Source organism: Patagioenas fasciata, chromosome 1 (genome assembly GCF_037038585.1).
Source record: "Patagioenas fasciata isolate bPatFas1 chromosome 1, bPatFas1.hap1, whole genome shotgun sequence".
Lineage (NCBI taxonomy): Eukaryota > Metazoa > Chordata > Aves > Columbiformes > Columbidae > Patagioenas > Patagioenas fasciata.
This window is the reverse complement of record NC_092520.1, coordinates 65,427,733-65,450,000: the sequence shown is the minus strand read 5'-3', so window position 1 is coordinate 65,450,000 and position 22,268 is coordinate 65,427,733. Positions and strand designations below refer to the sequence as shown.

At 44.8% G+C, this 22,268-nt stretch overlaps 1 protein-coding gene across 1 annotated transcript in view; it reads left to right on the top strand.

Annotated features, from left to right (window-relative positions):
- Positions 1 to 4,095: 4,095 nt before the first annotated feature.
- Positions 4,096 to 22,268, top strand: part of SH3RF3 (SH3 domain containing ring finger 3) — a 258,423-nt gene continuing 240,250 nt past the window's right edge. The window contains exon 1 of the mRNA XM_065829568.2: positions 4,096 to 4,929. Coding sequence (XP_065685640.2) covers positions 4,534 to 4,929 — 396 coding nt within the window. The 5' untranslated portion in view covers positions 4,096 to 4,533. The remainder of the gene's footprint in view (positions 4,930 to 22,268) is intronic.

Here is a 22,268-nt window from a genome sequence, read left to right as displayed (position 1 = left end):
CCACTCTGTTAGATATCTTCCTGACCTGTGGCCAACAAGACCAGCATGCATGTAAGGAGATACTTGTCCCTTCAAAGGAGGAGGATGTGTGTGCAGATAGATAGATAGATAATCTCAATCAAAAAATCTCACCCCCAGTCAAAGGAGAAAACTGAAGATCCCATCATCAAACTTGTCCATTTTGCAGAAGTATTACCATGATCAGTAATCAGTTGGGCATTTTTTTCTAGATCTATCACATTGTATAGGTCCAACAAAAGAAACAAACAAACAAACAAACAAACAAAACAGAGCTGACAGGCCCCCCCCCGCTTAATATTAATATCATTGACTTCAGAAGCTCAAGAGTGCCTTAATTTTTTGAATCTAAATGTAAATAAAGCAAGTAATGTAAGCATAACTGAACCATCATTTAAACATACAGAGAAAATGCAAGAGTGAAAATGGACTGCTGTGCATTCCACCATAAGTTTAATTACATTGGCTCATTCTAAAATAATAATGCCTACCATTCTTATAATGCTTTCCAGGTTTGGGAGGAATCATACAAATAAAAGCTGCTCGTTGTTATGTAGTAGGCAAACGTTCCCTAGCTGTGCAAACTAAATAGCTATTGTGCTGTGGACACTTAGAAGCAGAGCAAGAATACAAGCAAGGATTGCGAATAATTTCTATATAATCACATCCCATTTGGTAGAAGACTGGAAAGGAGTTAGCCATTTTCAAGAGCAGCATGCAAATATACGAAGGCAAAGCTGAAGGTGCAATGTCCACATACTGTCCCCAGAAAATGCCTTCTAAACCAACACAAATATAGCCACAGTCAGTAAAAACTGTCAGTCTGTCCTGCTCTGAATTTAACAGGAAGGAAGATGATGCAAGGAAAAGAACCAGGAAAGCAGAACAGGTTTGTGTTTGGTATCTATCTATCTATCTATCTATCTGTCTGTCTGTCTGTCTGTCTGTCTGTCTACTTATTTGAGACACTAAACAATACCTAGTACCTTATTATAATTTAAGGGCAACTACAAATGAAGTCTTGGAATGCTTCAATTTCACTCCACTCTCCTGCAACAGTATTTTGCCTTTTTGAGTCTCTTTTTGTCTCCAGGTACTCTTCAAAGTTAATGCATCAAGAAGGATTTGTTTCATCCACCATGGGAGTGAAGTCATTTCCACAGCCTGAAACAGGAGTTGCTTATCAGCTGTCTCTTCAAACACACTTACCAAGGGACATGTGGCAAAATGTGCTGCTCCATCCCTATGTGTAAAAATGCACCTCTGCTTAAGAACCGTGTTAATCACATTACTTAATTAGTTCACAAATAATCACTTTGCACTTACAATCTGAAGCTAGATGATTTGGCAGCTGAGACAGGGAAATTAATAAAATTCACATTTCTTCAAAGTAAACCGAAACCTGTTGCATCTTCTGTATCTCTTTCCATTCCTTTCTATGTGTTTTATCTCAGGCTTCTGAGCATTTCATCTTTTTCCTATTTCCAAACTTAAAAGGCTGAGTATTTAATTTCTTAATATTTAATGTAATATTTCCCATGGTCTCTCTGGCAAGAAGAGAAAGCATGTGTGATGAATTTCTTTTCCTTCAATTTCCTTCAGGCCTGGCCTGGCTCTCACTTAGGTCCACGCACAGAGAAGAAGACAAACATACGCTAAACTTTTAAGCATGAAAATGTTTCTTTCGACATCAAAGGCTATTCAAACACTAAGGAGGTGTTTCTTCTAGTTGGAGCCCAACTCACAAGTCTCTCCCTCCTTTTCATAGAAGAGTGCTTTTACTTGTCTCCAGTCCCTTGTGTAATTTCTGTATAAAGCTTTCCCTCTTTCAATATTTGTTTCCCTTTTTCCTCACCTCTTTTTTGTTTTCGTTTTCCCTTCTCCCTATCCTTCTCAGGTTTCCCATTTCCTCCATCCTCCCACATGACCTCTGGGGGGGTTTGAGAGCTCCCTCACCTCCTGCCCTTCACAGGGCTCTGCTGTAGCTTTACTTCAGTTTTAGCTTCTCCTTCTCCATTATGGCGTCCAGCTCATGTTCAAGAGGATGCTTTAGAGGTGAACTTACAGCAAGACTCTCATTTTAAGTATGTCAGCAATTTCTTCTATTGGTTTGCAGATTTGAGTCTTTTTAAACTGTCCCAATGTCAAGGGTCCCTTGTGTCATCTTCAGATGCTGTTTTTCCAGTGTTTTTCCTGGTTTAGGGCTGTATAACTGGACAGCTCTGGGAGACGTGGTGACAGGTTGATTTGGCTGCAAATCCTGGAGCAACCAGAAGGAAGGATGGCTGAAAAGCACTGTTCTAGTCACTGGAGGTATTCCAGATTTACACTGGTGTGTAACAGAGCACTTTTGGCTTTAATGTTTCAACAGTGATATTTGATTTTTTACATTTGAGGGAAACAATCTGAACTGCTGAAATGATTATTCATTTCATTTCAGGTTTTCCAGTGTTTCCTTCTACTGAAGCAATGTCTTTTATCCTCAAAGGTTCTGCACTATTCCTTTTACTTAAATTAACAGTTTTACTCCAGAGAAAGCCCAAGTCCTTGATACTGTATTTTGCATTTCTCCGGGCATCAGCATTATTTTGTTGAGTTTGGAATTTCTTTCTGCAAGGACACAGGTTAGATTACTGAACATTATTCAGCAACAATGAAGCTCTGCATCAGGAGCTTTTCTTTACCTTTGTGCTTACTCCTTCTCTTCCGGAGTAACACAAGAACTGCAAGAGATTCATGGCTTTTTGCATACTGAAATTTAGTAAATTTTACTATACAGTGTCTAGATTACCTTTATCACAATAGGGTCATCTTGCCGTACATATCGGAAGTTGACTGGAGACTCATAAAGCTGACAAAAATATTTTGTGCAGCCTTCCTGACACAACTCTCACAAAAAGTCAACTTAAAAAGTGTGACTTGAGAAAGGAAAAGGAAGGTTTCTGCAAGTGCTTGGATTGCAATCCTGAAATCCAAAAGTCCTCTGTTACACCACAGGCACAGGTACAGAAGAAAGCTTGGATTAGGAACTGGACCACAAATGGAAATTCTCTTTGGCAAAATTATGATGTATTTGAATTGTAGCTTCTGCCTTAAGTAGGCTCTTTCATTGTACTAATAGTCAAAAGTTAGCCAAAAAGGGAATTTTCCAAAAGAAATATAAATCTGAAGAATGGGGCTTCTCCTGCAGTTTCTCTTAGGAGAAGTTCTGTTCATATTCCATATGTGCAAATGGCTGCATATTATTTTTTAAAATCTCCCGTGACTAGTATACACCCTGGATCCACAACTCCGAACTGCCACGGTCTCCCCGCTTCCAGCTGTGCCTCAACACCAGCTCACATGGGATCTCGGACACAGTCCAGCTGCTGCATCCAGACGCGGGTATGGGCTGGAAACGGACAGCACCGGGGCGGGCAGCGGGTTGGAGCACAGGACACGCGGCAGGGAGAAGAATCTCGCTCTTATTTTCACCTTTCCAGTCCCCGCAGAGCTTGGGTACGATAGAGTAACGACTAAAGCGCGATTATTTGAGGACGCGCTGAAGCACCCGGCGGGGGCGCGTGATGGATGGGGACCCCGCGCTGCGCCTCGTCGCGTCCGCCAGGGGGCGCCGCGCCGCCAGGGATGGCGGGGCCGGGCGGCGGCGCTGAACCCCAGCCCCGCTCCCGACCCGCGGGGCAGGCGCTGCTCACCTAGGGGCAGCTTGTGCCCTGGAACTCCTTCCCAGCCGTCCGCCACCGTGACCCCCATCCCCCTGGGGCGCCCGGTCAGGCCTCGGCTACAGGGGCTCCCCCACGCCCCCAACCGGGTGTCCTCGGCTTCCCCGAGGGGGGTCTCCTCCGCCTGCTCTCGGCTGCGTGCAGCCGCACGGCCCGTCCGGCAGCCTCCGCCAGGAGGAGGAGGAGGAGAAGGGAGCGCGGCGGAGGAAGGCAGGCGGCGAGCCTTGCTGGGTCGGGTTACAGGGAGCCATGGAGCAGCGGCGGGGCGGGCGGGGACCGCCCGCGGGGCGGCCGCCGTGCCGCGGGCGCCCCCCCGGGGCTCCCCGTCGCTCCCCGCCCCGCGCGGAGGCGCGGCGGGCAGCTCGCCGGGCCGCGCTGGGCCCCGCCGCAGCTGCTGAGCCGCGCCTTGCCAAGCCGTGCCGGGCGGTGGAGGGAGGCGCGGGCAGGCAGGTGTCCTCCTGCTGCACCGCTCCGCTCCGCGCCGCTGGCATCGCCGCTGAACCGCACGGCGGTGAGCAGCACCGCCCAGGCAGCCCCCGAAGTCACCGCGGCCCGCCACCGGGGACAGCCCCGCCGCCGCCTCCCCGTGCACCCCCGCCGCCCCGATGGCCCCCGCCGCCCCACCGTCGCCCCCCCCCTGCTGCCGGCCTTGGCGGCCCTAGGGGCGTCGGAGCCCTGCGCTGCCCCGCGGAGGGGAGGCGGAGGCGGCGGCGGGGCGGAGGCGGAGGCGGAGGCGAGGGGGCGGCGGAGCGGCAGCGGAGCGGCAGCGGAGCGGGAGCCGGCGGCGGCGGCGATGGACGAGTCGTCGTTGCTGGACCTGCTGGAGTGCTCCGTGTGCCTGGAGCGGCTGGACACCACGGCCAAGGTGCTGCCGTGCCAGCACACCTTCTGTCGCCGCTGCCTGGAGAGCATCGTCAGCTCCCGCCACGAGCTGCGCTGCCCCGAGTGCCGCATCCTGGTGGGCTGCGGCGTGGACGAGCTGCCCGCCAACATCCTCCTCGTCCGCCTCCTGGACGGCATCCGACAGCGGCCCCGCGCCGCCGGGGGCGCCAGCGGCAGCCCCAGCGCCGCGGCCCCCGCGTACCCCCAGCCCGCCGCTGCCCCCAGCGCCGTCGCCGCCGCCGCCGCTTCGGCCGCCGCCAGCCTACGAGAGCTGGCGGCAGCCAGCCGCAGCGCCCTGCTGGGAAAGGTGGGTGCCGAGCCGGGGGCGGGCAGGGGAGTGCGGGCGGGCATGTGCGTGTCACCGCAGGGCGCCGGACGGTCCCGGTTTGCCGGCGGGACGTCCCGCAGGGCGGTGGAGGCTGTTCCCCGGCGAGGCGTCAAGGCGTCGGTCTCTCCCCGCTCTTGCGGCCGGAGGTTGCGGTTGCCCCCCTGATGTAAAGATGGGAGGCTTGGGGGGGCTCGGCCGGGGTGTCCTAAAACTATTCCGGGTGGCCCGAGGGACCGGGGCCGCTCCGGGAACCCCCGCGGGGGTTGGTACCGACTGTCCGGCGGCTCCTGCCCCGACGGGGCCCGGGACAGCCCCCAGTGTAGCAGAGCTGGACGTGGCTCCCGGAGTTTAAGAAACACAAAGTGCCTCGAAAGCTTTTTTATCCTGCGTGCTGGCCTCTGCCAGGTGTTTGTCAGGTGCAGGCAGGAGCTGGCTCCCGCTCTCCTGCTGCCTGCGAGGATACGTCCCTAGAAATACTCGGCCGGTCCGGTACCCGGCGCTTTCATCTCAGCGCCGGGTTTTCCGCTCCCGGGACGCTGCCTGTGCGGCTACAGTCACGCAGAGTCCTGCTGACAACCAGGATTGAGTGGTGTTTGAAGCTGAAGCTGACCTTCCCAAAGGAGCGTAATTTTGTTTTTATGTATAAGGTGTGTGATTCATTGAAGGAGAGTACTGCAACATGTGCATTTATGAATTTTAAAACTGCAAACGAGTACACGATCTTGCTCCCTTTAAAATCAGTGGCAAGGGTTTTGTTAACTCAGAGGTGACAAGAACAGTTCCTCCCAGTGTTCTGTATAATTGTATAATTTGATATGATAAAATTTGCTATAGGAACTCTTTAGGAAACTTTGGAATGAAGACACTCTGAAGACTGTGAACTTCATTCTATTTCTCACATGATATATATATAACAGATATATTTAATTGTCTTTGATCATTCTTGAAGTCTGCTTGAGCTGTAGTTTAGTGTAAAGGCTTTTGATTTGGAAAGGTCAATGCAGAGATTCCATGTGAAGTTGTACTGCTATAGTAAATGTTTCAATTAATTCATTGCCTTTTTTTTTTTTTTCCCCCTGAGAAAAATGAATAGACCTGTATTGGCATTTTGAAGTTTTGCCTACAGGAAATGATGGCAAATGCCATACATTGTTCCATAAAATTCAATTTTGGAGTCTGAAGTGAAATATGCTTAGCAATATTTCTGGAAAGTAGATCTTTTATTACTAAGTTGTAGACCACAATGATCTTCAGGTATTTAATAGTGATTAGTCAAATTTAAAGAAGAAAAAAGGGAACAGGGTATTGCCCTCTGCTTTTTTGCTTATTTGTTTTTCAACTAAACTTCAGGTTGCAGCTTTGTCATAGCTAGGCGGCTCCTGGCATCTTGAGTTGCAGCGTTACAAAAAAAGACATTTGCATTCATTAGGTTGTTTAAAACATTGCATCCTCATGGTCTGGTTTGATGTCCCAGTTGTTCTTCTCTTACGGAACCTAGGGTTTGCATGGAAGGCTTGTTACACCTGCAGGGTTCCTGTTGCAGAGGGAGGCTCTTGCACTCTGACCGAGCTTTTGTGACCATCCAGCAAGAAGACAGTCTCTGGTTTTCATATCTTTAAATCTTAGTCAAGCTTGGATGTTACAGGGGGGTGTGCACGTAAGGAAATTCTTAATGGGGAAAGATACTTGGGAGTAAATGTGTGTGTTATTGCAAATTTCTTGAGAAATTGGTTTTTCATTATTTTTCCATGAATTTACAGCTTTTTAAGAAGTTACTTCCCTAGCCATTACTGCAGCTATCATATGGAAAATAAAAACACATTGCATTCTATAATTTTCTGGCTTTGATTGAATAGCACCTTGGTGAGCATCTTCAGTTCTGTTGCCTGTTTTTGTGTGGGTTGTTACCCATCTGTATTTGATAGAAAGCAAAGTTACACATGACCTGAAAATCACATTTTGACATTTATGGTTAACAACTGCATTTTGTTTTGCCCTTGCTGGGGCTAATGGGTGATTCTGGGGCTGTAGGTCTCCTGGGGCAGAGAGGGTGTGTGAAACTGTTTGCTTGGCCTTTTGACTGACCACATGATTTTATCCTGGAAATCAATGCAATGTGCTTGATCCTTACAAGGTTCATTACAGTGAAAGAAAGTCTGAACTAATCTGCTTTTACAAAAAAGCAGCAGGGGAGAATAATCCTCCTTGGAGCTGCTGATACAGCTGATTGCTGAGCTATCCTGGAGAAAAGGGTACAGCACCTCTCTCAGTACTAAACAATAGATGATACAAACCACCCTAGAATTAGGCTTTTTGAGGCAGATACTGAAGAGCAGAATTGTTATAATCTTTTTCAGTTTTACATTGGTCTTTGACAGTTTAGCTCCTTTGGAGAGAGCAGATGTGATTCTTTATTTTTATATATTTTAAAAATTTTGTTTCAGAAATTGCTGTAGATTTGCTGCCTGGGGCTTAAATGCAAATTACGCTATTTTACTAATTAATATCTTTCATTTTAGGTAGTGCAGTATGTAAAATGGGACATACCATTTTGGGCTTTTTTGGTGAGGAAGGAAACTGTTGATTGTGAAACATAATGGCAGGCAGCCAAGGTCGCTTCTATCAGACTTCAGCCTTGCCCAGATCCTCGGACCGATATGTTAGAATCACACCAGGGATCTGTTTCTCTGAGAATTTCAATTAACCTTAGAAGACAGAGTAGGGCTAGCTTCCCTGTTCCTATTAGGCCTGTGTTTTACTTCTACACCTTATACTTCAAGGAAGTCTGCTTTGCATGGAAGTTATTTTCTAAAATCAATGGATGTTGTTTATCACTTGGGCAAAACTCTGAGGGGTTTGTGTTTCTTTATCTGGTCTTCGGTCCTTTTTTAGCCATAATTTATTGCAGACCTGGTCTATCCAGAGTGCTGAAACCCAGTGTGGGAGGGGCTGGGGAGGGACTGGCATTGGGGCCATTCCGAAAGCTGTCTAAGACCATTCTTCAGAAGCACTTCCAAAATACTGTAGGTGTTTTAAAGTATGTGGTATACATATGCAGCATGAGAAATCTGGAAGTGGTGTTCACCTACTAATATATGCTTGAAAAATGTTTGGGATGCTATTGATATAGTGGTACTTGACCTTCAGTAAGCCAGTTTGTCTCCCAATGCTTCTATTTCAGCCTCTAAAAAAACTCAACAGTCTGTTTCTAAATGGCAAAGCATATTTGGGATGTTCACATTAAAGATGCTATGTAAATGCAGAGTATACTATTAGACAATATGGAAGGGTCTGGCAGCTGAAAGAGCACACTGGAAGAATGAAGAAAAGAAATCCAGCAACTGTTAGAGTGCCCCCCCCCCGCCCGGGGGGTAAAGCAGGAGCCTAAGAGTGGTTTATAATGGTAGGTGCATTACACACAAGGTTATAATTTATTGGCTCCTCTGTTTCCATTACCACTGTCGAACCACTTGGGGAATTCAGGTTCTGTCAAAGTAAATGGCTCCCTTAGATTGTTGAGGCATTATGGTAAATCTACCGTCTTTACTGAGTGGTGGGGTTTGATTTATGTATTTTTTTAAACGATTATTGCAGTTTATCACTTACATTTTTTTTCAGGAGTTCTCAAGATCAAATAGCCAGTTAAATGTATGCAAGTCTTTAGTAATTTCCTCCTAAACCAGGCATCTCCCACTCCAGGTGCGGGGTTTATTGCTTCCTCGCTTTCAATACAAACTGAGAACAACAACATTTGCATGAAAAAGAAACAACCTAGAAAAACAAAACATGTCTCTCAGTTTTCATGGAAGAGAAAATATGGCCCAAGTGATGGATAGGTGCTTTACCAGACGGGAGTATAGGTAATGGCAGAGGGTAAGATGTGTGCATGGGGAAAATGATGTGTCACCGTGCCTGAGTCAAGTGACAGATGGGCTGCACTCCCCTGTGTTGCACTGGGTCCTTCTCCCACGTATCAGCCTTGCAGAGCTATTTCACTGTTTCAGGTGGAAGGCTGCAATTTGGTAGCCCAGGGGAGAGGTTGCTGCCCTCGGCTTCAGAGGAGTTCTGCAAGCAGAGGGAGCAGTGCCAGTTTGCTAGCTGGGTTTTTCAGTTGCTCTGTTTGTAGAAATTCCCCAAAAGACACATTGAATCATTATTTTTTATGAGAGTCCTGCCTCATCCTGCACTATCTATAAGTTTCAAGGTTACAGTGGATTCAATGTGGAGTAGACATTGCAGTAATTTTCCACAGCTGCGTTTCTTTGTCTATCAGGTGAAGATTCCACCCTGGGTTACATAAGAGGAAGCGGATGGAGTCTGGTGTTTACATGCATTTATATCCGTTGTAAGCAGCAGTGGGTTGTGTGTGGGACACACGTTTTCTTGGGTAGAGGAGACTCTTCGACTTGGCTTTTTAATGACCAGATTTGCACAGATAGGAGTGCCTTTTGTCAGCAGTGCAGAGTATGCATAGGCCCATGGATTTACCTTACTTTTGTTCTTTTTCTCTGAATTGTTTGCTTCTGATAATGTAGTTTGGCTGGCCAGTTCCTGAACTTTGTCATAAAGCCATCCAAATAGGACTGATATTCTACACGACAAAGTCTCTGATCTTGAGGATTTTTTTTTTCTGGTAGGTGGCTAAAAAATGTGTTTCAAAGCAGGAGGTGAACAATCATTCTAAAGGGCATTGCAAAAAAATATAGCCAGGAGATTTTAAAAGCCCAGCAATTAAAGCTGTTCTCACAGGAGTGAGTGAGCACAGGAGAGAGGATTCGTCGAGCTCTTACATGTTTCAGAAAACCCGCCATTTGCACTGTCATCTTTATGTCCATTATGTTTTCCAAAAACAGAGTATTTTCACCCAATCTTTGGATGGTGCTGTTAATTTTTACTTGCGTGCTAGAAAACTGCGTGATGAGTCTGATGTGACCAATGGGTACCAGTGTTGACAGTGGGCTTTTCCTTCTGGACTGGGATGGCGAGCAGTGGCTCAGTCACACCCAGAATATTCATGGGGCTGTGGAGAATACTTTGTGCCACTGGCTCCAGATCCTCCCTATGGGTTTGTGGCAGTGTGGTGTGCCTCTGTGGGACTCTTCTTGCTGTCAAATGTGTCATCCCTCTGAACGATTCATGACAAACATTGGTAATGCTGAGTGCGTGACAGTGTTTGGTATTTGATAGCTGATTACTCTAGGAGAAAATGAAGAGACTTTCAAGACTTTTATACCTGAGATCCTGCGTGCATTTTAATTCTGTAAATTTTTGCCCACCTCCCCTAAACCTCTGCTGTTTGGGGAGACAACACCATTGTGTTTTTAAGGCTGAAAAGGCACGGAGAGCATGGTCCTGTGCAGGATGTGGCCATTTTTACCTGTGTTGAGTTGCATGAACTTACAGATCTTCACATTTCCCAGCCGAAAACCTGCCCCAGTAGCACTCACCCGCCCCCATGTGCTTCACGATATTCAGAGAGAAGCTGCCCTACAAACACAGAGTTGTTACTAGAGAGGCTGGGATCCTGGGAGATTAAAAAGCGCCGATTGAGTACACTGAAACTACGACAGTTATTTTCTGCTGTTGAATGGGGTTTGGCAGAGATGCTGCACGTTTGTTTGCAGGAAACGTTGGTGCAGGGATGCAGCAATGAGCGCGGTGTACGTGCTGTAACATTACACTGTATTCCCTGTTTCTAATCTTATCAGTTCATGTTCAGGCAGGCTCCTGGTGCTGGCCAAGTGCCCAACAGGTCAGACTGGCTGAAGTCGCTGGCTGCTAATGCTGTGTGCCTCTTGCAGGTTGGAGGGAGGCTGCAAATGCCATACTGCTCTTTCTAGACAAAGCTGTGTCCATACAGTAAATAAGCTGCCACATAAAATGCTACGACAATATTTTATTTATGTCGTATAAGATTTTATGCTCTGGGAAGGTCTTTTCTTATAGTCTAGAGTTATTTTTGTTTGCTGTCTCATAATTTTAGGTTAATAATCCCATTGCTGTTTCAACTTGAAAAGTGTGTCTGGGTACTTCTTGAGTTTTGCGCTATCCTATTTAGAATTTTCCCTCTGATTTCACTATTTTGTTTAACATTTAGTGTTGTCTCTGTTAAGAAGTACTGCTTAAATTTCAGTTAAAAAACAATTCCCTCTTGCACTTCAGTAATCCACCTGTAATATCTGTAACTATGGAATGCTGCTTTTGAAGTCTGCTCTTCCTTAAAAGCCTTTCCTTAAACTGCAACAGGTCAGTTACAACTAATATTTCATTGTGATTAATGTCTTTAAGCATTGCAACATTGTAATTGCTGACCTCTACTCCACTGATTTAATTCACTTTTCAGGGACTTGGTGACTTCTGCGGACTGAAACCGTCTGGGATGCACACGGTTTCAGCTTTCCAGTGCTCACTCATCACATATTGAGCTGAATTTTTTGCAAACATTTTCAATGTGGTCTTGTTAAAATCTGATATTTTGCAACAGGTTTTCCCAATCTGGGGTAAGCTGTCATGGGAAGAACCCAAGATTAGTTCTAATAGGACATGAGAGCCTGGACAAAGATAAACTATGGGATTTGAGAAGGCTGCATGACCTTGGCCTTGCCCCAGCTCCCACAGCAGCTGTGCTTCTGCAGCTGGGGAGGGAGCAATAGAGAAATACAGTGCCAGCAAAAAGCTACCTATTTATCCCTAGTCTTGCATCAGAACATACTGCTTCTGATTACAGAAGCCTCTTGCATGGAACAGACTGGTACTTTGGCTTGAAAGTTAGTGGCCTGACAATTATGCAGAAGAAAGAAAAACAAACTAATTAAAAAAACCCCACAAAACTCAACCCAACCAACCAACCAAAACCACAAACAAGTAAACAACCAGAAGGTGTGAAAAAAGCTAGAAAAAACTATTCCTAGTACCTCATGCAGATGAGTCTGGTTCTCCCCACTTACCAGCCCCAGTTTCTCATTCCTCTGGCAGCTTGAGATATGCCTTTTCCTGACAGTTTGAGGTGTTGGGGGGTTACTGATGTGCTAGTTTTACTTGCTTGGCTCCATTACTGTCTTCCTCAGCAACAATGTTAAACTTGTTACCTCGTCTTTGCGGGAAGTTTTACTTCTGTTGCTAGAGCATTGCTGAAAAACCTTAAAATTATTTTAATAACTTTAAAAAAACCCCATAGTGTGTGCCCAATAATTTAATCTAATTGTCCTTGCATGTAATGTGAATGGTTTTATTTAGTTAAAAAGAACAAACATTAATTTAACAGTACATGTACATGAGATGCCTCTCAGTTCAGGGGAAGGACAGAAGGAGGGAATATTACTTTTGGTATTAAAAAGACATTTTGTTTTCAAAAGTAGAGAGAAAAATGTAAAACATCTGGAGTTAAGAGCACTTTCTACCCAGTCTTTTAAGCATAACTTCCATCAGCTCCATAGAACTTGCTGCACACCGGTCGCTGTTAGATGGGGTCACCTGTGAACTCAGGCAATGAACAGCCTAACATCTACCCAAAGGAGCTGGTGGGGCTGTACCCCATCTCTGCTGGGAGTCACTGGGAAGGGCTGGTGTCTGGCACCAGGCTCACTCCTCTGCATTTGTAGGCCAGCTATCAAGGGGTTAAATAGCGAAAGCCACGGTAGAGTTTGTCTCAGAACTGGTTTCTGGCACTTTCAAAGCAGGCGCTGGCCCCTGCTGAAATTTGGCTTCTCATCCTGTTGTCAGAATGGTTGGGATTTTTGATGCAACTGTTCTGTTTGTGTGTGGTTGACCCAAGGGCAGGGGTTTCTGAAGGACACGTGCCCTCTTTAATGCTGTGAAGCTGTTTCTGCAGCAGGTCTCTATCTTGTCCCATTTTGGAAGCTGGAAGGCTGAGCAGCCTGGCTTGCAGCACTGGGTGCCAGAGGAGAGAAGGCTGTGAGATTCGCTGATTAAAAAAAGAGAGTGATGGGACTGTTTTCTTTCACCATGGTGATCACATAACATAACTTGACTTGGGGATGCTGAGAAATTTTCCTCTGCTCTGGAAGAAGATGGGATGAAGGTGCAAAGCACTTTCCAGCTCTGTGGCATTCAGCCATGTTTCGTTTTGAAGATACCTTAAGGATTTGTGGTAGTGAGGGATTTTTCCCTTGTGTTGGCTGTCAGCTGGAATATGATTTATCAGACAACTAAAACTAATGCTGTATATGGTTAAGGAGTGCTGTTCTGTGCACAAAAATGGTGTTTATGAGAAGAAGTTGCTGCTTGGTCGATGCTTAGAGTGTCTCTCTGCTGCTACAGCAACAGGCATGAGAGTCTTATTATTCAGGCAAGTTAGCATTTTTTTTTTTTTCAAGTTTTTAAAAGACCTGATCCAAACCAATCTGAATCGGCCATTACTAATTTTAGAATGGTCTGCTTGCATGAGATAACAAATCCCAGTCGCAGTTTAAAGAGAAAATATTTTAACAGAAGACTGGCAAGATTGTTATCAAAATGTTAATGATCATTTCTCCTACAGTCTCAGTTATTTTCAGAGGGAGAACCAGAATAGACACATCATCTGAATAATATTGATTTTAATATGTATTACTGTCTCATTAAGCTGTTGAAGTCTTTCCCCTTCTGGACAAAAGTTCATTAATTGCTGCAGTTGATGTATCATTAAAGTAGGTTTGGGTGCAAGGTGGGTGGAGTGAGAGATCTTAAATTTTGATTGTGCAGTTGTGGATAGACTGTGGGTAAAGACATTATGATCTTAACCAAAAAGAAAGGGACACTGCTGTGTTTGCTGTGATGCTGCCTGATTGCATTCTGAGTGACAGCCAACAAGTCAGCGAATTACAGGCACTATAATATTTACTTTACTAAATGATCATTTCAGTAAATATTATTGAACAAGTTTATTTGCGGATTAATTTCAGACTAATTCCAATCAAAAACTCCTCTGTGAGTTACTATAAAAAGACATGATTTTATGAATTTACTTTTGAATTTCTAATTTAATTTTGAAACAGCTTTTAACAGGCTGCCTTTTTATTGGCTGCCTCCTTCTGTGTTTTGAAATGCTTTTATTGCAGCTTGTATCAGGTTTGCTATGTTGTCATCCCTATAAGCAAATCAATACATTTTCATTTCCAATGACAGTAATAATTTATGAATTTGTAATTATTTTAACTCAGTAAAGTAGAATGAAGATTTCGTTTTGATTGTATTTTGACCGACGTCAGTTAACATCTATTTATCTGTAAATAAAACACACAAGTATACGTATGTGTGTGTGTGTTTAATATCTATATCTCCCTGAATATATAGTTTGTTGACAGAAAAGCCCATTCCATGCATTCTTCTTGAGTCCATATCCAATTCAATAAATCGTGTAGTATTGTCACCATGTGATGTGCATGCGTGTCGTGTCATGGCACAGTGGCTGGTCCTGCTGCATGTCTAGACGTGTGCCTGCTGTCACTCCTAGGTGATAGAGTGTGCCTGCTCCAGGATGATGGGTGTGCCCATACGCAGCCTCCTCTGGAACCCCAAAAATACAGGTTTGTGCTTGTCATGTGAAGGAGGAGGGGTGGATATCCAGCAAGGGGAGTAGGATTCAGCTGGAGGGGAGGAATGGGTACCAGTTTGCTGTGAGTCACCTGTCCCTTGAGGATGCTGAGGCTCTTCTTGTCCTCGCTGCTGAGCCTCCTTGCGATTTTGTGCTAAAATGTCACGAGATAAGAGACAGAAATAGCACAGACTTTCCTGGCAGAGGTGTGAGCTGCTGCACATCGAGTGGGTAGGATTCATCAGCGCTGGGGCTGCTACTCCGCTCCGGCTCTGTGCGGGGAGGGCGCAGCGCTGCAGAACAGGCAGGCGCGGACGGCTTCGCGCTCAGCCCAGAGCATCTTGCGTTTCAGCCAAGAGTTTTCATGTGAAGAGCCTTGTTCCTTCACATACTTCCTTTCTAAAACAAATCATAAAAGAGCCCTTGGAGAATAGAGTCATACATACACGTCATAAAATACAGTAAAATAATAGTTGACAACCATGAGATGATCTTTTTTTTTTTCACTTATTCTCTTCTGCTGTGTAGGTAATCATGGTATTAGATCATAGTGGAAAACATCTGATTGTTTATATTTCACAGTCACGCAGCAATGTAAAATCGGAACCAATCATACCTTTTTAATAATGAAAAAGTCAGTAAATTATTTTCTAAAAGGAACGTGTGGTACTTTTGATCTATATTGCAGAAAGGAAACTTTATTTTTTCCTAGCTTGACTTTTATCTGTTCTTTTGATAAACACAGGACTTCCTTTTATATACGGTCAGTCTCGCTTTTATCTCAGTATATATTTCCATGATGGGGCTATCACTGTAGTCATTACTGTTAAAAATAATTTAGCACACTTTAAAAAAGAGACTGTGTAAGGTTCAGCATCTGTAATAATATTGTTCTGCCAGGGAGAGGTCATTTTGTGCTTATTAACAAACAAAACCTCAATAGCCAGGGTTGAGTAGCCATCTCCCACTCATCCCAGGCCTTGAAAACAAGGAAGCAAGTAGCTAGGAGGAGAATCGGTGCCTTCCTCCCTTTGTCTGGCCAGCAGCACACTGCAAGAGATGCGGAGGTGTAAGAGAGCCACAGGACTTCTGCTTTCCAGTTTCTCTGCTTCTAATGTTTGTTTCATAAGGATCTTAGACCACCAAAATCTAAGACTTAGGTTTGCCTATTCTATTTTTTTTTTAAATATAAAATAAAGCATTGAATTATCTGCCTTCTGCTGTGTGTAGAGCTGAGAAGATGAACCCTATCTGCCCCTGGATGAGCGTGGGAAATGGGTTTGGTGCATTGAGTCACCACGGTCCTCTGGGCGACACGGGGGAGTTTGTGATGCTCTTTAGTGCATCTCCTCTCCCAAATGTTTCACCCACCTTTAAAAAGTTACTAAAAATAGGAACCCCAGAAGCAAACTGCGGTGTTAGTAGCAATAACAGAAAATGCAGGAAAGGATCTGTGTCATTGTCCCCTTCCTGCAGTGCTCTGCCACTGATTGAAGACGCCCAGCAGGCAGGAACAGGCAGGAACAGGCAGGAACAGGCAGGAGCAGCCTGTTCAGGGCATGTGCTATGGCTCTCCTGTCCTCCTTCCATCTACATGTGCACCCTCATTCTCCAGTGGGCCAGGGCACCTGCCAGTGTCAGGAACGGAGGCATGGGCATGGGTAGTCACTGAATTTTTAACCCCGCAAATTAATACATTTTAATCCTTTCTAGCCTACACTGCAGAGCCTGGCTTTCAGGCTGGACATCATCACTCTTTGTGCAGTGGGCACAGAGGCGCACCCAGAAGATGAGCTCCTTCCAGAGAGGGACCCAGAAGATGAGCTCCTTCCACATGGATGACAAAATGCATCATGAGTCACCAGTGATCCTAGTGGTCGGAGATCCTGGGAGAAGGGTGTACTTGGCAGTAGCTAATGATGGGATGACTGTACAGTGTTTAGTCAGACTGAAAGGCAGCACAGGGCCATGCAGAAGATGGGAGAGAATAATTTTTGGATGTTTGGTTTCCTGTGGGAGTAGGGCTCGTGCAATAGCTTAATCTTAAAAATATGAGGGCAGTGTTTAGGGAGAATTTGCCCTGACAGCGTTGTAGGCTGGCACTTCAGCGTAGCCAACAATAAGACTAATAAGATTTGGAAAGCACATTGAACTCTCTTTTTTTAATCTGTTTCCACACCTTCTGAGTTCAGGTGTATCTGCTGCACCAGGGGCACGGCCGACCATTGCTGATGAGCATCTTCCTTGTTGTGACAGCTGAAACAGAGTCAGTGGGCTTGTGCCATGGCATATTTGTTATAAAATTAAAACTCACTAGTCTCATCTTTCTTTGATCACCACTTGCTTAGAAAACAGCAGCAGTGGCAGCTGTCTCCTGCCCATGAGCACAGGAGGAGGATTCAGGGTACACTGAGGTGACAATAAAAGGGGCACAATCCACGGCAGGGACACACACACATTCCCAATGAGTGATGTTTTTCAACTCCTTATAGTTCCTTTTTTTTTTTTTTTTTTTTTTCCTGAAACAAGGTTTAAAAATTCCAGGAGTTATTCCAGTTATTCTGGCCTCTGTAATGTGTTTTGGCTTTTTGTTAATTTAGTTAGATTTTATACAAACCAGAAGTTTAAATTCCCTTCATGATACCACTGGTGTGCTGCTCTGTCAGAGGGGCCCTTTCCTATTTAATTTGGTCACTTGAGAATGAATTAGAGACAAATTAGAGAACTAGACAAATTGGAGAACTGGGCAGTCACCAACCACAGGAAGTTCAAAAAGGGCAAGTGCTGGATTTTGCACCTGGGACATAGCAACCCTGGCTGTACATATAGATTGGGGGATGAGATGCTGGAAAGCAGCTCCACAGAGAGGGATCTGGGGGTTCTGGTCAATGGCAAGTTGAATATGAGCCACCAGTGTGCCCTGGCAACCAAGAGGTTCACCTGTGTCCTGGGGTGCATCAAGCACAGCATTGCCAGCCAGGTGAGGGAGGTGATTGTCCCGCTCTGCTCTGCACTGGTGCAGCTTCACCTGGAGCACTGTGTGCAGTTCTGGGCAACACGGGATTAAAAGGATATAAAGCTGCTGGCGAGTGTCCAGAAGAGGGCTATGAAGTTGGTGAAGGGTTTGGAGAGGAAGCCGTGTGAGGAGCGGCTAAAGTCACTTGGTTTGTTCAGCCTGAAGAAGAGGAGACTGAGGGGAGACCTCATGGCGGCTACAGCTTCCTCACAAGGGGAGGAGGAGGGGCAGGCACTGATCTCTTCTCTCTGGTGACCAGTGACAGAACCCGAGGGAATGTCAGGAAGATGTGCCAGGGGAGGTTTAGGTTGGACATTAGGAAAAGGTTCTTCCCCCAGAGGGTGGTGGAGCACTGGAACAGGCTCCCCAGGGAGGTGTCACAGCCCCAAGCCTGACAGTGTTCAAGAGACTGGACAACGCCCTCAGACACATGGTGTGAACTATGGGGTTGTCATATGAAGGGACAGGAGTTAGACTTGATCCTTGTGGGTCCCTTCCAACCTAGGACATTCTATGATTCCATGATTGTATGATTTTATCTGAAGCGAGCCTGATAAACAATGAGATTTGAAAAGATGTGGCTCAAATATACAGGGATATGGCCTATTATTTGCTGCATTTCCTCTTGTAAATTCTCTCCCTGCACACCAAGATGCCCATAATAAATCTCAGGCAAGACGGTAAAGGTTACTTTGGGGTTTTTGTTGTTTGTTTGCTTGTTTTTCCCCTGAAGAGCTTCCTTGGCTGATTAAGTGCATTAAATATGCCTCTATAGCAGTATTTTGCTTTTTGAAGTCATGTGATTGCAGACCCAAGAAATTAATCATCCAGGGAGTCCCTGACCATCATAGTGTTCAGTATCCTAATTGTTTAGTAACTTTGCCTGAATGAACTTCAAATAAACACTGGTGGGTTTTTTTAGCTTTTTTTCAGTAATTAATGAAGGAAAATGAGTAAGCTGCTGCTTGGCAGTGCCACTAGGCACATAGTAAGGGAGCAAAAGTCTCTCTCTGTAGTTGAAAGGATGGATTAATTTCCTTTTTTCTTTGCTACCCTCTCCTCTTCCCCTTCAAGCTGTGTAGCTCCAAGAGACTGCATATTTTGAAGCTAAGAGTGAAAGAGCTGTGATGCCCAAGCTGTTCCCAGGGGCCTGTGAGAGCCTCGGGAGGCCTCTTTAGGACTGTGACTCAGTTTTGGTGGGAGGTGTGAGAAATCACTATCATAGTAAGTAGCAATATCGTAGCACCTCAGCAGAGCTGTTTTTGAGAATGTTGCTGAAAGGGAATAGTCTCCTTCCTAGGAAGAAAAACTCAAGGAACTTCATTTGAATAGCTTCGTTGACCTAGTTCAAATATTATTCAGGATAATGGTCTGCCAGGTGTTACTATTTTCTGCTCTGCAAACCATGAATAGATTTTCTTTTTCCCTCTTATTTCATGTATTTACTTTCTTTGCATACACAAGAAGCAAAAAAAAAAAACAACCCAGTTTTGACAGTAATACATGTCTTGCATGGAAAATCCCCAGGAAAATCTCACTCAGGAGATCCCCATGGCCCACTCTGTGCCTCTGTGAGGTCCCATGCCACCGGTGTCCCTCACCACTCACAGCCATCTGGGCAGCAGCAGGTCAGCCAGCCCCATTGCCATTACCCCTGTGATCCCTTGATGTTGTCTCTTTGCCCCATCGCCATCACCTCTTGGCCCCAGGAGGCCTTCTGCATGGGGTGGCAGACTGCCCATGGCACAGAGCTGGTTTTGAGCAACCCCAGGTGTTCCCTACCCCTTTTGCATGTAAGCAGCATTGGAGCAGAGATGGACCAAATTAAATGGAGATCAGTAGCATGTTGTGTTCCTCAGTGGTCTATATTGGGAGTGGTACCATTCAATATCTTTATTAATGACATAGACATTGGGATTGAGTACACTCTCAGGAAGTTTGCAGATGACACCTAAGAGTGATGCTGTTGATACACTTGAGGGATGAGATGCCATCCAGAGGGACCATGACAGGCTTGAGAAGTGGGCCCATGTGAACCTCATGAGGTTCAACGAGGCCAAGTGCAAGGTCCTGCACTTGGGGCAACCACCTGTATCAGTACAGATCAGGTTTCAAATGGACTGAGAGCAGTCCTGTGGAGAAGGATTTGGGGATACTGGTGGAGGAAAAATTGGACATGAACCAGCAATGTGTGCTTGCAGCCTGGAAGGCAAATTGTACCTTGGGCTGCATGAACAGGAGTGTGGCCAGCAGGTTGAGGGAGGTGATTCTGTCTCTCTACACTGCTCTGGTGAGGCCCCACCTGGAGTACTACATCCAGCTTTAGGGTCCCCCATACAAGACAGATGTGAACCTGATAGAGTGGATCCAGAGGAGGCCACAAAATGGTCAGAGGGCTGGAACACCTCTTCTGTGAAGACAGGTTGAGGGAGTTGTGGTTGTTCAACCTGGAGAAAAGAAGGCTGTGAGGAGACCTTGTTGCAGCCTTTCATTACTTAAAGTGGCTTATAAGAAAGATTGAGATTTTTTACTGGGGCCTATAGTGATAGGATGATGGATAACAGTTTCAAACTAAAATAGCATATATTTAGATTAGATGTAATGAAGAAATTCTTCACCATGAAGGTAGTGAGACAGTGGAACAGGCTATCCCAAGAGTCTGTGGACGCCCCATCTCTGGAAGTGTTCAAGGTCAGGTTGGATGGGGCTTTGAGCAACCTGGTCTAGTAGAAGGTGTCCCTGCCCATGGCAGGGGGATTTGACTAGATTATCTGTAAGGTCCCTTCCTACCCAAACCATTTTGGGATTTTGTGACTCTACGACCAGAGAATGGGCACAGAAAATAGAATGTGGCAGACACAGCTACAGACAGTGAAAAGTAAATATTGTAAAATACATGTTTATATGTTTTGGGAGGTTACAGTAGTTCAGATCTCTACTGTTGATTCCTTAAACATCTTGATGCAGTGAAGATGCTATAAGGTAAACTGTGGTTTTGTGCTGAAGGGTTTCTTTGGGTTTAATGCTTCCAAATTGAATACAGAATTGAATATGGAGTCATTTTCTTCTCTTTATTTCATCTCAGCTTTGCTGGGGGAATTCTTTTGATTTGCAGAAAGGTTTATAGTGGAAAAATTGTTAGACATCCATAGCAAGCATAATCTCATCTTTAATGGGTTGTTTAAATTTCCCAATAGACATATTCTATTCCTGAACAATAATAGTAAATTCTTGACCTTACGTTACAGTTTCCAGTTTCTTAATAAATAGTGTATCTTTAGTCAGTGTTTCTCAACTCCACAGAATGCTTTATAGAAAATTGTAAATATCAGTCCTCCCTTTGTAGATGAGAAGTTGAAGCACGTCCAAAGCAACCCGCCACCAGCAGGGCAGAGCCGGAGAGCAATTGCACACCCCCAGAATCGAGCACTGTGCTGTTGTGACACTTAAAGTGCTCACACTCTTGTCATTGTCCCCGTGCATGGAAAGAGTGTGATAGACATTTCACAGCAGATTTTGTTCTGGTTAAAGAGCTTTGATGAATTTCACCTCCTTTGCCATGTGCTACAGCTACATTTGACCTGTACCCAAGTTTACTTACTTTAGTTACTGAAATTGTTTTCCTGTTCTATTTCCTAGTATTAAATTGCTGTAAAATTAACTGGAAAACTATATTATGTACCCTGTTTCTTTCCTTTGTCTTTTCATCCTGGGCCTTTTTGTTGCATCTGTTTATTTTTCCTTTGCTTATTTTCTCTTTTATTGCATCTATGAAGCTTTTGTTCTCAATTTTCATGTCATTTGACATATGAGAGAAGCAAGAAAAAATATTTCACATTCCTGTTTCAAGTTAAAAACCAGTTTTTATGCTGAACAATAATTGTATTACAAGGAAGCCTGATGTGCCTTCAGTGCCATTACAATATGTTGAATAAAAGGTAATTTAAAGGAAACAGCAGAGTATTTGAAAGTTCACTGCATGAAAATTGGATTTTTGCCTTTTATTATTTACATTGCACCTTATTCATATTTAAGGCCACAGGGATTATCATCCTCCTTAATGGCTTTATTTAATAAAGACTTTGCATTTCACAGTATAGGATCTATTACAGGCTTCAATCTGTTATCAGGATTTCAATTAACTAGCTTTGGCTTCAGTTGCCCTATAAATCCTATAAATATATCTAAATAATTAATTTGCTTTCACTGGATGGTCATGGCTACTTTTAAAGGCAGCTACTATATACTTAGTTCCTAAATGGTACAATTGTGTACATAACTTGCTTTTTTTTTTCTTTTTTCTTTTTTTCTTTTTAAAGATGACAGATATCTATGAAAGTGGCTGGCTAGACCAGGACCAGTCTCCCAAGGGAAAAGACCTTGTAGAGGAACTTTAGTTATGGCCGAGGACCGCTGGAGCTTGGATGCAAGTGCACCTTGAATTTTGGGAGGAGAGGATAGGGACAGCTGGATGTCACAGATCAATGTATCCCCTGATTGGACTGAAAGACTTTGCATCCTTTGATTGTGGTTATGTATATTGTCAACCGAGGGCTGGATGTAGCTGATTCCAGGGTGGAGGAACGGTGATAAATATTGGAGGCTGAAATAAATCCAGTCACTCTTACTTTTGGGTCTTCCTTTCACCTATGCAGAATCATACACCCATGGTAATTTTGTGGTCAGGACTGCTCTCAGCTTTTCTTTTGAAGTGACATTTAAATCTTCTTGCTATTAAAAAAAAATAATAATATTAACAATTTTTGA